At 37.7% G+C, this 15,739-nt stretch overlaps 1 protein-coding gene across 1 annotated transcript in view; it reads left to right on the forward strand.

Moving 5' to 3' along the window:
* The first annotated feature begins 3,850 nt into the window (after positions 1-3,850).
* Positions 3,851-15,739, forward strand: part of LOC100889133 (neurogenic locus notch homolog protein 1) — a 34,421-nt gene continuing 22,532 nt past the window's right edge. Inside the window, exons 1-7 of the mRNA XM_030972285.1 lie at positions 3,851-4,218; positions 8,127-8,293; positions 9,343-9,493; positions 11,448-11,602; positions 12,108-12,258; positions 12,650-12,746; positions 13,206-13,333. Of these exons, the coding sequence (XP_030828145.1) occupies positions 4,183-4,218; positions 8,127-8,293; positions 9,343-9,493; positions 11,448-11,602; positions 12,108-12,258; positions 12,650-12,746; positions 13,206-13,333 (885 nt within the window). The 5' untranslated portion in view covers positions 3,851-4,182. The remainder of the gene's footprint in view (positions 4,219-8,126; positions 8,294-9,342; positions 9,494-11,447; positions 11,603-12,107; positions 12,259-12,649; positions 12,747-13,205; positions 13,334-15,739) is intronic.

The raw sequence follows: 15,739 nt of genomic DNA on the forward strand, positions 1-15,739 counted from the left end.
TGAATCAAATCCCTTGTCAACACCATTAAACGTTCTATATTGATGTACGATTTATATCAAAACTATAAAACACCCAATTGGGAATTTGAGACCTTCAAAATATTTTTTATAACATAAATCAATTGTAATTTGTATTGTTTAAATAAAAAAGAAAATGCTTATGCAAATTATTTGTGATGACGCGAATAGGCTGTTTTGAGTAGCTTATATTTTATGACCTATACTTATAAACGTTATTGAATATACTGCAAAAGTATGGCTTGCACTTTGATGTGAAGTTACTTCGTAACATGTTATGTAAATGTGACAGATGACAAACACTTAAAATGTCATTCGTAGGTGAACATTTTGAATGCATTTCATGTAATCAAAAGGAGGCTAGAAATAATGGCTTTCCAAGTAATTGGGTTAATGAAAGAAAAAAAAACATGAACATTTCAAAGAACATGTTGTGAAAGATTTAAAGGATGGTTCCTCTTCTCACATCTCTCTGCCTTTGTTTCTCTCCCAACCCCCCTTCCTTTCTTTAGATACATCTTTAATTATTGCTGTTCGTCGGTATTAAAACATGTGCTGTAAATTATTCTATTATGAGTCAATTTGTATCATTTTCTTCCCTTTTTAAGTTTATTCCGATACTATTTATAAATGAAGATATCAGCGGAACGTTTCAATTGCTTCAAAAACTGAACTATTAGCCGTTGAGACCTGATGATCACTCAGTCTGTGATTCATATCTTCGTCCTTTGATATTGTACGATGAAATAACACGTCTGCCCCAATTTACAAGCACAATTCAGAAATCAGAGACTGGGCCCTAAATACAACGCACGTTTTTGTTTTTTTCATCAGAAAATAGCCTTATAAATCATCTTCAATTAATCGATACAAGGTGTACAATGATCATAGGCTATCTGCTCTTTTTGGACAGAATATAAATTACGACATCAACTATTTTCAGGCAGAATATAAGGACCTGACGATTTGCACAACGTTCACACATTAACCAGATACCAATTTCTTGCCTGGTATAAAGTATGGTGAAGTTTGTAACATGATTCCAGTTTCTTAGTTTAGTTCATATTTCACTTTCACATTCATGACATAAATCAAAAGTAATACACAATTAGAATGACAAGAATTGTTCCTTCAATGGGCTTTAAACAAGATAATATCAGGCAATGAAAGTAAAAAAATACAGTCGAATTAACGTACGGAGATATAAATACAATAATTGCATGGTATTAGAAATTGGACAAATATATGTGGTGAAATATGAGGGAATCTAGTAAAAAGCTAAGCTGTACAATGTAGATTCCCTGTTATAAATAAGAGCAGTCTATTGAGTATCGGGTTATGTTTAAATAATCACAATTAAAAGGGGGGAAAAGAAGAAGAAAAGATGTAGGACTTTTTTTCCCTCTTGAATTACTTTTGTATTCCTTCTATTTTTTGGTCAAATATGAAATAGGCTCAGTGCTCCAAACTGAAATAACCTGATCTGTAGAACATTATGTCACATTATAGTTATATATTTCAAAGACAGACTACCCTTTAACGTAGGAAGTAGTAAGACACCGTCCTTTGTTAGTATGCTACTACATCTGCTCATCAATCACGACTAAGAGAGGAAACAATATAGATCCTTCAATTCAGGTAGACGCAACCAAGCCTTATAACCAAGCTATACTATGACTTCCGGTAGTAAGATTGTAGAATCACATTGAAGGGGTGGGGGTATGTAAAAACGAAACTAAAAAATGAAAAAATGGAAAACGCTTGTTCTTGGTCGCGTGAAAGAACCTTTTATCGGATAATTTGTACTCTTATGATGTTTGCTGATGAAAGAAGTGCATAAGTTGAAGTTCGTTTGATTAGTTTGGGGGTTTCCTGTAAACAGCTAGGTATAACGAGGAGAATGTCCCGGGTACCCAGGCCTTTGCTTTATCAATTTCCTTTAGTGACAGACCAGACAAGGTCACGGTAACTATACAAGATTAACGCAGGAAACCCTTAGGCTAGCAAATTTTTATGATAATTTTGTTTTGAATACTCATAGTTTTTTTTTTTTTAAAGTTCGGGGCAATTGCACTAGACGTTAGTAAGTAAAAATATACAAATGTGATTATTTAGTAAGACTATTAAGTAAATGCATTTACCTTAGCACTGCCAAGGAAAGTACGAACAACACAAAAACAACCGATAATCAAACACCAACAGCGACAACAACGAACATGCATGCATACGTCAAGTTTGATTGCATAGAGGTCACGAAACCTTTTTTAAAACCTTTCATAAAGCATCGAACAGCCACGTGGCGTGTCGATACAGTGTACCAGGCGCGTACGCAGGATTTTTTTCAAGGGGGGGGGGGGGGCGGTTTAACATTTTAAAATCGGGCCGAAAATTTCGCAACGACTCAGCCAGCACCTGAATAAGCGGGGGGGGGGTAAGAGGACACTTTTTTTTTTGGTCCCAAAAAAATCGCAACGACTCAGCCAGCCGCTGAATAAGCGGGGGGGGGGGGGGGGGGGGGGGGGTAAGAGGACAAAAAAAAATTACCCAAGGGGGGGGGGGTGGGGTTTTCCTCCAAAATACACACATACAAATACTTAAGGGGGGTTCAACCCCACCCCCCCCCCCCGTGCGTACGCGCCTGCAGTGTACCATGGCAATGGAACAACGTTCTAGAGGCATGTTTAATTAGACAATTTGAAGTAGTTAATCACGTTTTCCTGCAATGAGATGCACACTCTATTATTAGTGTACTATAGTGAGGTAAGTAATGAAGATTAAAACAAGGACATAAAACGACATATTTTGTTTGGGGGGGGGGGGGAGTGTAAACGTCTCCGCCCTATGATTGACACGCTAATCTATAAATAATAAAACAAATTAATTTTAAGATGAAGTACTTGTCAGTTATCAACAAAATAGAATAGAGTAGGTAAGCTATCTAAAAATCAATGATTTTTTAGTTTGACAAACTTTGTAATACAGTGAACGGCCTGTGTAAAACGAAAGTGTAAGCAGGTTGTAAAATTCATCCGAAGGAAGAATTTTGTTCAAGTTAAATAAACGACGATTATTTCGAACAATTTGAAAAAGACAGTCAAGACGGCTATTTCGTTTAAAAACAAAACGCAAAAGCCATGATTTGAAGCTTTAAAATATGTTTACTCGTTGCTTATCTTGGTATTGAAAAAGCGTTCGAGCAAAATTAAACAAAAACACATTTGTATACCTTCTTTTTTCCCCGTCATTACATTATACATGTACGCTATTCATGTGTGTCATATATAGACGTATCATAATTTGCATATTATGGTTAAATGAATGTAGAAATTGATCTTATTTTAATCCATGGGTAGAACATACACAAAGGTATACACATCAGCACGATTACATCAACATTGTAAACAATCGCAAAAGTATATAAGGAATCATTTCAATTTTCCAGTAAATCTACATTACTTGGTTTGTTTTTAAGAATTCTAAATCTTGACAGAGAGAGGGAAAATAAGAGACGATTTGAAACAGATATTACAACTTATCCATACTAATACGAGGAGGAAATATCACATGATCATCGTGAAAAGATGGTTCAGTCTATTTCCTTGACGACCCGTTCATGGTAACCATGGCAACTCACTGCTGCCTAAATACTCTCCCACAAACGAACTTTTCCTGAATTTTGTGGCGTGCAACGGGAACATCTGTGTTGCAACTCAACCAATGGATCAATGACGCTTTTTTTGCTCAATATTATTTTGTATCTACATTGCATTTCTACGCACGCTCATCATGCGCGATGACGTCAGACCCACTAATTATATCTAGCAAGAACTTGACTTTTCCTCATATCAGAGCGATGTGTGCGGGTGCTTTTGAATCGACGACTACGGTGCTTTCCTCCGGAGGAGCTGGAAGTATTAGCGCAAAGAGACAAAGGGTGCCAAATTAGTCGGTGCTAGCTAACGCGTCCGGTAGAAGGTGGAGAACGTACGACTCACTCACACGTTCGGCATTTTTCGGAGATCATAAGGAGACGGAACATTGGTATTAATTACTGATGCGCACTAGCAGACCGAAGAAGAGAGGTCTGTCAAAGTACACTGCGGTTTTTAATATTGGATTCATACTCTCTCCATTGTCTTCACTGCTTCAAACAAAGACGGAAATATGGAGCTCTTGTTTAGAATAGCCTTGTCCTGTGTGGTGAGTAATTAATTATTCTTTATTTTGCAGCAAAAAACACCATTTATGTCTAATAAATTCATGATCAAGTTCGTCAAACTGGACTCGAAGTGTTGTTCTTATAAGGTAACTTTGTAGAGACGACAAGGTGTAGCGTGCCGTGAAGCGCATATTTTCATTACCTAGATAACGATCATTGTCAAGAATTTCTAGTGATAACTTTTTCTCCTTGGTTAGTGCTATGTAAATGTTTACGTTGTCATTTTCATAACCTGGGAGATGTTTGTTCTCTTGGGTTCATTCCTTGTCCATACGCTCAAGGTTGAAACGTCATGACTTTCATCTTGTCATAGTTTGTGGATGGAAAAAAAAATATTTCGTCAAACCCATCCCAGGAAGGATTGTTGTATCCGTAATAAGAGGCAGTTAAACCAACGATTCAAATGAATTTATACCAAACCAGAAAAGAACGAATCTCCGCACATGGGCAGTCAGGGCAGAATGTATTCAGGTAGCCGTAGAGAGCACTCAATGTAGACTGGTCTATGTAAATCCAGTAACATTTTTTTTAAATTTTCCTATGAAACAAGCCTTCACATATCTTCACTTAAGTTTAGTTTCTTTTATTTTCATATGAAAAACAATTCATTAACAAAACTTATAGCATATTAATAAAATTGATATTCATGAACAATAAAGACATTTACACAACATAAGTTTGTATTGCATTTACATTAGATAATTTCGAAGTTACATGTGAAAAAAAGGAACTTAATAAAAAGCATAGCTTGTATTGTTTATGTTCCTCAAAATCATTTTGACACAGTGTCATGTGTAAGAAAAAAGAGAAATAGGAAGAGAAGGTAAAGAATGGGAGTCAGAAGAAGAATGAGAAGAGAGAAGAGGAAGTTTTAGAATGGAATGTTCAAGGTCGGGCCTCACGGTCTTGAGATTGAATCGTACGAAATGAGTTGAACTTCTTTTTACTTTTTCATGGCAAACTTGAATACAGCCCAAAAGTCTATTCTAAAGAGGAACAGAAAGAAAAGGAGGGAAATAATAAAAGGAAGAGAGTGAATTTAAATGTTCCGTATATTCAGTTCAATGAAAGGTTATTAAGAAATGTGTCTTCAGAACTTTGCGGACCGTTTACCACGAAAATTATTTCTTCATTATGCCTTTCAGAACCTCTTTAATGGATAGAACTTCCTCGAACTAATTACAATATTAACTCGACGGTGTCAATGACCCCTCTTCTTTTAGAAATACATATATCTTAATAGCTTAATAAGGCGATGAAGACGTGTCTAGGAAATTGTAGGAAACACCAATCAAAGATAAGAAGCCTCAAGCTAAGTGAGGATGTAATTGGGTGGATGACGGTATGTGAATGGAAGGTGCACCTAAAATAAGGATATATATAGTTACCAAAGTTGATATATCAGTTTTCAAAAATGATGATACTTATACTATAATGAAGGTCATTTTATAGTTAGGTTTTTTTTTTGCCGGGACTGTATAGGTCACTGTTAGACCTGGTAGAGTGTAGTTGCAGCGACGGAAAGACTCGATGTTAAGTTTGAACATTTAAGTTGACGAAAGCTATCATAGTGAGTAAGCACTTAGAAAACAGTGGTACAATCTCTTTCCCTCGAATAGGACGTTGAATAAGGGAAAACAAGTCAGCTTGTCGTCATTCATGTACAACAGGCGATTCTGAGTGATTAGCTTAATATAATCTTTTGCAGGAAAGCAAGCAAAGGGATCTTTAGATTCTTTTTGACAATATCGTTTGGGATTAAAAAGTAACAAGTATCAGTGTCTGGATACAAAATGTTTTAGAACGCACTTGATTTTGAGCCGAGGACCCTCTGTATTGAGATATATTGCACCTTCGCATTTATAGTCAGCCAATTATCTCCGTTACAATTATAACAGAACGGTCGGCGTCTGTTCCACTGTTAATTTCCGTGTTTCTGTTCGTTCATTATAATGAAATTAGTCTACGTTATCCTAATTTATTCCTATAAATTCAGGTGTAAGTGTGTTACGCTTGCAAGAACACTTAACCACTAGACCAAAACAAATCCAAAAGCCCTACTATAGGATGGAGTGTAATGATCACCGAAGTCTGGAAAGACAAATCATTACTACGGTGTCAGAATCTGAAAGATTCCAATGGAATGTAATGATGCAATCACGCATGAACAAAGCCCAACCAAATATTACCAGTTTACACACATGTTCAATTTCCATCCTTGATACACAAATCAATATAATACTGAGAAGTGGGGAGGCTGTTTACTTAGCATACTTGACACCAGGGGCGTAAATCCGTACCGAGGAGTGGGGGGATGATCGGCGATATAATTACGTTTCATTAAATAATTAGAGAAAGAAGACGATTCATTGTACCGTTCTCGACTCTTAATTTCTTTAAAAAGGGGGTGTTTTTTTTTCTCTCTCTCTTTGGACTCCTGAAAAATGTAAAAAGGGGATTATAAAATATTCTGAATATCAGAGAAAATTGATCAAATCCCGGGATCAAATTCTTGAAATTCCTGCTAGCTTTGAAAGCTCATTCAGAACTATTTCATTTTGAAAAGTAAAAGCATTGGCCCCCAGTCCCCCTCGATCGACTAGAGCTCACCTGAAATTGGGGGGGGGGGGCGGTGGTACATTTAGCAGTGTTCCGGATTTCGAGGGGGGAATCTCCAAGGCAGGAAAAGCCAGCGAAAAGCCGGCGAAAGGGGGATTCAGAAATGTTGGCAGTCCTGAGATAGGGTGGGGGGGGGGGGGGGGTGCTTTCAAAAGGAGGGAACGAGCATACGCGTACCCTAAATAACACTAAGTGGGGGGGGGGGGGGAGCCGGGCATCTACTGTACATGATTGCACTTTTTAAGCGCTCGCGCGCTGGCGCACTTTACGTCTGGGATATAACAATACCTTGCAAAATAACGAAACATTATTCTGAAGTTTATGAAGTGCTTGTTCGCGCACGTCGCGCAACTACTCTTAATGATCGTGACATACTGTATACGTGTAGGCTATACAGTTATACATACATTTAAAAAGATAACTCATTTCTCATGCATTATGCTAAAATTGAAACAATCACATTTTTTTTCTTCATCTTCTTCTTCCTTTTTTTTCTCTCTTTTTTTTGTAATATCAGGGGGGGGGGGATGTTTGTACAGGCCATTCCCCCCTACTTCAAGCCAGGGGGATGCAGCCCCCCACCCCCCCCCGGGATTTACGCCCCTGAGGGTATACCACATACACATTTGCCAGGGGTTATATGCACACCCCGTGTCCCTGAGTCAGCCACGAAAAGTTAACAAGTCATGTGGTCAATTCATCATCGGTTATCTTCCAATATAGATTTGTACCGCAGATTGATAAAAAACGCAAACTGGTATTAACAAAAAAACAAAAACAAAAACAAAAACAATTGCGACTGAAATGCTGTCAATCGTCAGATCATCAGAGAACAAGCCGCACCGCGAAAGTCTCATTTGTCGGCCTTTAGTTAAACCATTAGCCACCGTTGAGCCATCTGTAAGAATAAGTTGTATAAGATCAGGATTGAAGAAACAAAATTGTCGGTAATATAATATATAAAGTTATCACTTTTTCGGGAAAATTCCTTGATCACAAAATATATGACCATGGTTACTGTGTGGAAAGCAATAGACCATTTATTAGGGATTTAATAAGTACAAATTTAAAAAGAAAACCTGGAGTTTTTTTTATATCTCGCACAGTGCTTCTTGAAGTTGAGCGTATTGCACAGTTTCTCTTTATCTCTCTTTCTCATGTTTTTTCCTGAAAACTTGTTTGTTTAATGGGGAAATTGTTCAATTATCAAAGAATTAAGTCTCATGATTTCTGTTTACCATGTCCATTTCTCTCTTTTCTCCTCTCACAGAGTCTCTCAATGGTAGCAGGAGTGACCATGATTCAGTTGTCACTCTTGAGTTATCATAATCCCGCCAGCCGACTGAGTGGAGGGGACTGCTGCGATGCCGGTGCATCAGGGGGATGCAGAGACAAGTGTGATAACAGGTTCGAGATTTGCGTCTCTCGTTCGGGGAGGTAAGAATGATCATAGCGTATTGATGGGGGAGATGGTTGTGACAATTAAGCGCAAGGATGTGCTCCTCTCAGAGGTCCATTGGCATGGATCTTCATATTTTCTCCCCCATACAATCTTTTTGATGCCTCAGTCACACCACTAAACTAGTCAAGTCAAGTCAAGTTTATTTGTTTCACATTTCACAAAAACAAGAATTTACATAATTGACAAAATTAGAACATAATATGAAATATACTAAAAGTGTCACTTTATATAATTAATTCTTTGAAAAGACGTCGAAATTAATTGTAATGAAAGAAGGTTATACAGAGTGAAATGTGAGGAACCTATTAAAAAGCTCAGCTTGTAGATTATAGGTTCCCATAAATAAAACTAACATTTGGTTGAAGTGGTTGTAATGGTAAAAGACGTAACGGTAATAATAGGTGGGCAAGAAAGCCTTGACATAAGATGATATACAACGTGAAACAAGCAAAACTAGCTAAAATAGCAAATACAGCAAGCAAATTAATATATTACCAAAGAAATGAGACGATAGTCACTTTAAAATATTGAGGTCAAGGGCACCCGACCAGGGTTGGGCCATTGTGGATGATGTAAATATTCGTTCGGTCTGTAGTCGGTCTGATTTCAGTCTCATTTGTGTGGCTGAAGAAAAATTTGGAAATATTTTGGTGCTCCAGGAATTTTAAGTATGAACGGGTGTAACTTCCAATGACCTAACTATGTCTCTACTCAGTACTAGCCTATGAGGAAGAAAACAAAATCACATTGTCCTAAATAATGTAATATTTGAATAATCGAAGGCGAATCGTGGGGATGGGGAAGGTCACCCTAAACCCTAATCGTGGAGGATTGGAGACGGCAGGGGAAGGGAAAATTGCATTTTAAAGGGGGGGGGGGGTGCGCGTTTCGTAAGCAAGACCACTCCTTTATTATGGTGTATAATAAAGCATAGGTTATAATGCAATCAAAATGTCGCCTTGCGTCATTTGCTATTACTTACAAATCTCATATGTGTTTGTGTTTTCATGTTTATCTATTACAGTGACGTCGACATGACATTGTGCTCTTTCTTCTCGGCGAATACGACGAAGCTAGTGGACAACTCGGATGAAATCACGTTTCCTACTTCCTTACTGATGCAAGATGGCAGCAGTCTTCCGAATCCATTGACTATCTCCATACCTGATGCATGGGTAGGTCATAATACATCGCTGTATCTCAGTCACTCCGATGAAGCTTACGCCTGACCGACAACAGACCGACAACAGACCGATAACCGGACCGACAACAGAAAAAAAGAATCTATCAAGAATGGCCAACCTTTGTGGATGTGCGACACATGCTCCAGCAATTATTGTTGCGCGGTCAATTTCCTATTCACTGAATGTTTAGCTTCAACCCTGGACTAAACACTATACCTTACACTAACCCTAAACGTAAACCCTCAAACCCGATTGGAACCCTAACCGTAACCATATACCTTTTAAACGTAATTGTTCGCCCAAGTAAAATGATGACGGATCACATGTTTTGTCGACCATCAGTCGGTTTGGAGTCGGTTTACTGGACTTGTGAGTGATGTTAAAGGATCGAATGTACAACCATGAATAATCATGTCTATTGTATTGTTTCTGAAAGGATACAACGAAGTAGCTTGTCCTTTATTGTAATAACACGAGTGTTCATTAAATTACATTGCAATGAAGGAAAAAAAGATGACACCTGCTAACTCAGTGACCTTAAACATAGTGCAAGTCATTTTACTTGGACACAAATATTATAAACTTTATTCAATTTCCTCGTTAGACAAGGAATTCATTAATCCCATCCTCTATGCCATTCAAAAGAGTTGGCAAGCGATTAAGGGCGCTGACGGGGAGAGGAGAAGCTAACGAAAGGACAATGACATAGACCCAGCATGTAACGCTGCGTCTTTCAGACCTGATGTGCTGTTGCTAGTGAGAAACCTTTAGGTCCGCAGGGTACGCAGCACCTAGCTAGCTTCTGATTTCAAACAGAATTAGGACGGAGGATTAAAAATATATCATATGCAACATAAGTCATATTTTTTTTATACAGAGAGAGAACGGAAAGAGCTTGTTATTGAGGAGCTTTTGTAATGAAGTACTTGAAAAGTCATGTGAACCCTACCGTCATAAACATACTGTTAGTAATTTTCCTCAAATGACATCGTCACGTGAACAAATTTGTTGTTGCCAATTTCCTTTGTCAAAATATGATCTATTGGAAGCAATGAAAGTAAAGACCTCATGTGCTCTTATTTTTGAAATTCTAAACCTCTATTCAAAATTGTAATATTTTTTTCATGTCGATATTTTGCATTATTTTTGAAAGAAATCGATGCTGCGAAATCGTCCCAAGAGACGCTATGCTCAAGTATGCCCCGATACAGCCTCATTTTCCATGTGCATATGCCATCAAATTGTAAACTGAGCTCATGTCTTGCCAGCCCAATGCCTACAGCTTAATGATCACGTGATGTCTACTCTGTGAACGTCATTTGATTATTATTACAAAGACAGACAGTAATCTTGGGTAGAAGTGTACATTTTGCAAGACACTAAAGCAATCTCGTTAATGATATGCACGTTGAATTATAGAATTTGTGTTCCGTGGTCTTATCACAAATTGCATCTCCTGGATTAGTTAATTCGATTAGTGTAAGTGTGCTCAAAAGGCCAGGCGTAATGATGTAGAATATACGAACTATATAACAAAGATGCGACGAACGTTTACGAGGTGTATTACATTCAAATAAATTTCATGAAGACGAAAGTGCAAAACATCTCATTTGAGGGCGATCTTGAAAAAAAAACACTTTCATCTGACTTTCAAATACACTTTACAGTGGTAGATGGGATGGACCGTTGACCGCATTGACCATTTTCTATGCCTCCGTTTCTTCTCGTGCAGAAGTTTGATTAAGCAGCTGGACCTTTTTTAAATTACAGAAAAAGAAAGAAAATAAATTTCAATCTCCAACAGTTATTTGTTGTGTTTGTGTAAGGTAGGTTTAAATGCAGCCTGTCCTGAGTGTGTACTTCGTAAGTTATGTGCATATGGATGCCTTACATCAAAAGATAATTTACATATAATATGCCAATGTTGTATGTGTGTTTATCTCAGGGAGGTGTTCGATTCAAGGTGCGCGTCTGGGACGTCGACGTAGTGGGTGAGCAAGAAGTGGATATTTTGACGAAAAATATCAATTATTACCCAGACCCCAACCTTGCGTACACTGTCCAATGGAGACCCACGCTGTCTGGAACAGGCGATGGAAAGTAAGGTGTCCTCCTTTCGAATTACTCCTTCCTTCTTCCTGCATTTTTTGTTTCTCTCTATTAAAAAATGGAACAAAAGGGATGATTATTACCATCAACTTATGCGAGCAATGCATCAAGAAACGGCTGATGTGAGATGAATGAATAGGAATTATAAAGAAAATGTTAAAAAAATAAATTTGATGAAAGCTTTCTATAAAATAAAGTAAAATCCCGCACGTGATAGTTTAAACCATGCAGTATTTTGACCCATTAATAACATTTGATTTGTAATAGAGTGGTTTGAACACTCGATTGGAGATGGGAAGGTTGTGGGTTCGGGCCCCGACATCGCACAGCTTTATGGGTTGCTTTTATTCATATATTCCATGCTGAATCAACAAAGCATTATATATTTAACAATATGGCTTTTGGCAACACATTAATCTTTTTAATAAATACAATGCCGTCCCAGATGTCCGGGTTTAATTCCAACTTTTAACCGTAATACTATGTTTTTGAACAGGTTGAAGACAGGAATGAGAGTCTACTGTGGGGATGGGTACTTTGGCCCTCGGTGCCATGTCTACTGTACGGATAGTGCTACATACACCTGTGAACCATTCACGGGTAAGAAGCTCTGTGTACCAGGTTGGGGCGGCATAGAGTGTGACGAGGTAAGAAAATAATCATTGGTATCATTAGGAATCGAAATTTACATGTATAGCCTATGTTTCAATATCAGACATGGCAACAAGTTGATGAACATTTGAATCTGCTTTTAATCAGGGATATACATGACGTTTGTAATTGTACATGTATCTATCAGGAAACGTCATTCATATTGGTATATGAATATTTTGTTTTAAAAACATTGGTATGATATGTATAAAAACGAATATGAAAAATGTGAAAAATACATGGTAACAATGACTACAGAAACATTATGTTTCAAACTTTAGTATTTTTTTTGTCGTTAATTAATGAAAGTGGTAAACTCGTTTAATATTATGATCTCCCTCTCTCTCGCTCGCTCTCACTATTTCTTTCTCTTCATATCTTCTATAGGACATAGCTGAATGTGCATCATCCCCGTGCCAGCAAGGAGGTGCATGCATCGACCTTGTAAACAGTTACCGTTGCGAATGTATTCCAGGGACCTTTGGTAAGTGGTATCTTATTTATCTTTTTTTATATTTACTTTCATTGTTTCAAGAGTAGAATAACCTGGAGGGGCTAAAATTATTCAAAAAGTATTAACACGATGAGGAAAAGGGCAATTTAAGAATGTTGATAGCAGGATTACTGCTTCTACATCCGTTCAGGTAAACCTCAACGATCGAATCCTCCTCATATCACACAAGGAAAGAATTTCAAGACATCAACTCACGGGGCAATTTCAATACCCATGATATTGCCTAATTTTAGAATGAAAATAATGTTCGGATTACATCAAATACTTGAAAATTAAATTGTCCCTGATAACCTGACATGCATGATCACGTCATTGTAATGTTCCCACATTAAAAAAATAATGGAAAGGACTATCGGAGTTGTAAGGAGTAGTTGATGTATTTTGCATTGCCATTTCACCTATTTCTTGTTTCCAATGATTCTATTTCAGGTACTCTGTGTGAAAACAACCATAACAACTGTACCAGTGTAGAATGTCAGAACGGCGGCACTTGCCAAGATCAACTCAATGACTTTCAGTGCACCTGTACTGAGAATTTCCAAGGTCGTTTCTGCGAGGTTGGTGAGGAAAATAGATGTGCAGTTCTGGCTTATAATCTGAAATTGTTGTTCCGTGTACTGTACATGCATTTTTTTTGGAAAAACATGTTGATATTACCAGATAGAGGTTATTTTTGGATTTTTTGGTTGTGATTTAAAATCCCGTTTCCCCCTATTTCCTCATAATATTCCAGAGTTACAACGCACAGGGCTGATACAGATCATGGCCTTCTAATTGTTTTATAAAGTCATAGGTGTGTGCGAAAGTTTGCAAATCAGTAATAATACATTTCATATCACCAATATCGTCTGCTTTTCAACTTTGCTGCTCCCCATTGAGGATGCTTTTATTTAAGACACACTCTTACAGAGCACACCATCCAAACGAAACCCAAGAGAGGGAAACTGCTCCTTTGTCAATGTCAATGACCGAAAATGCTTACGCAGTCGTTATTGTTAAAACAGCTGAATGTTCTCATTAAGATGCACGTAATCAGAAGGCGGCGACTATGATTGGATCAAAGAAAGAATCACGTTAAATGTCCATCCATATTAAGTCCATGCTATCAGTATGGTATCATTATTAACTCTATAGAGTTAGGTTAAACTATAACACGCACGATCGCAAAAAATTTCGAAAAGTAAACGTTAGGCAATTGCAATAGCTTTGTCAGTTGTACATTACATTGACGTCTTACGCAATTCGGACATGATTTCTGTGAGATATAAACTGCTTTCATATCTCAGGTAGATCTACAATTTAATCAGAAGTCAGCTTACTGCTGTGATATGGTATACAGGAAGGTTACATATTCACGGATTCATCTCGAGGCGCTGGCAACGGAATCTTTTGCTTCAATCTTTAGCGTTCTGATGATCTTGCATTTTTAAACAGTGCTTGACATTCGATTTTTGTACAATATAGTCATGTACATTTACGAAAAACTACATGTCATGTAAGGCTTCACAAAAACAGTGGTTTTGAGTCAAACATTTTCTTTCCGAATGTGTTCAAAGCAATATCAGCATTATTGTAGCCAGCGAAGAATGGCAATGCTGACTCGGCCTCGGCCGAAGTCTTGGATCTGCGATCACCCAGAAGAACACGATCGGCCTCACGCATTGAATCATCTTCCACCTACGCATCAGATGGAGCGATCCATTACGCGAAACCGCAAAGCAAGACTCGCGATGAAATCAAGCACGCGCAAGAAACAGTCAGCGATGACCAACAGAGCGAAAGTGGTGAGGATGACTCATCTCTGTCACCTGAGTCTCCCTCGAAAACTTTGACCACTAAAGGAAGAATACCTCTGAAACGAAAGAAGAAATCACCAAAGAAAAAGAAATAAATACTAGTACAATGTGACTACAAAAAATAAATCAGAAAATCGACACTGAAGCAACATGAACGAAGGACAAAGCAACTGTGAAACTGTAAAAAATTTAATTGATAACAATGTTCACTCTATCGACCCCCTTTTGGGGTATGGGAGTCCAAACATATTTACAACATAGTATCAATATAACATAGTTCAACATATGGAGAAAATCAATATTCACACGTCTACGTTTACATGATATAGACCATGGGTAGACGGTGAGACGATTCATCACAATGTGACACATCACGTTGAAGATAAAACAATGCCGCAGTGAAGTTCATCCAGAATTCCTGGGGGAGGGGTAGAAAAATTCAGTAAAATCTGCGACATACGGATAAAACAAAAAACACGTGCCTTTTGGGGATCTAAGGTGCTGCCGGAAAGGGGGGAGGGGGCACAAATAAGGGCCTACGTTGTTGTACTAGAGTATACCAGATACGCATTTTCTAGGGGTTATAGGCACACCCCCTGTCCCTGAGTCAGCCACGAAAAGTTAACAAGTCATGTGGTCAATTCATCATCGGTTATCTTCCAATATAGATTTGTACCGCAGATTGATAAAAAACGCAAACTGGTATTAACAACAAAAAAAAAAAAAAAAAAAACAATTGCGACTGAAATGCTGTCAATCGTTTGATCATCAGAGAACAAGCCGCACCGCGAAAGCCTCATTTGTCGGCCTTTAGGTAAACTATTAGCCACCGTTGAGCCATCTGTAAGAATACGTTGTATAAAATCAGGGATTAAAACAAAAAAAACCGTCTGTAATAATATATAAAGTTATCACTCTTTCGGGCAAATTCTTTGACCACAAAAGATATAACCATGGTTACTGTGTCAATAGCAATAGACCATTTACTAGGGATTTAAAAAGTAAAAAACTAAAAAAAAAAACCGTAGTCTTTTCTCTCTCGTACAGTGCTTCTTGAACTTCAGCATAATATCATGCGCATATATACAGTTTCTCTTTATCTCTCTTTCTTTCGTTTTCTTGAAAACATGTTTGTTTTATGGGAAAATTGTTCATTTATCAAAGAAT

The sequence above is a fragment of the Strongylocentrotus purpuratus genome, unplaced genomic scaffold (assembly GCF_000002235.5).
Source record: "Strongylocentrotus purpuratus isolate Spur 01 unplaced genomic scaffold, Spur_5.0 spur5_scaffold_6, whole genome shotgun sequence".
Classification (NCBI taxonomy): Eukaryota; Metazoa; Echinodermata; class Echinoidea; order Camarodonta; family Strongylocentrotidae; genus Strongylocentrotus; species Strongylocentrotus purpuratus.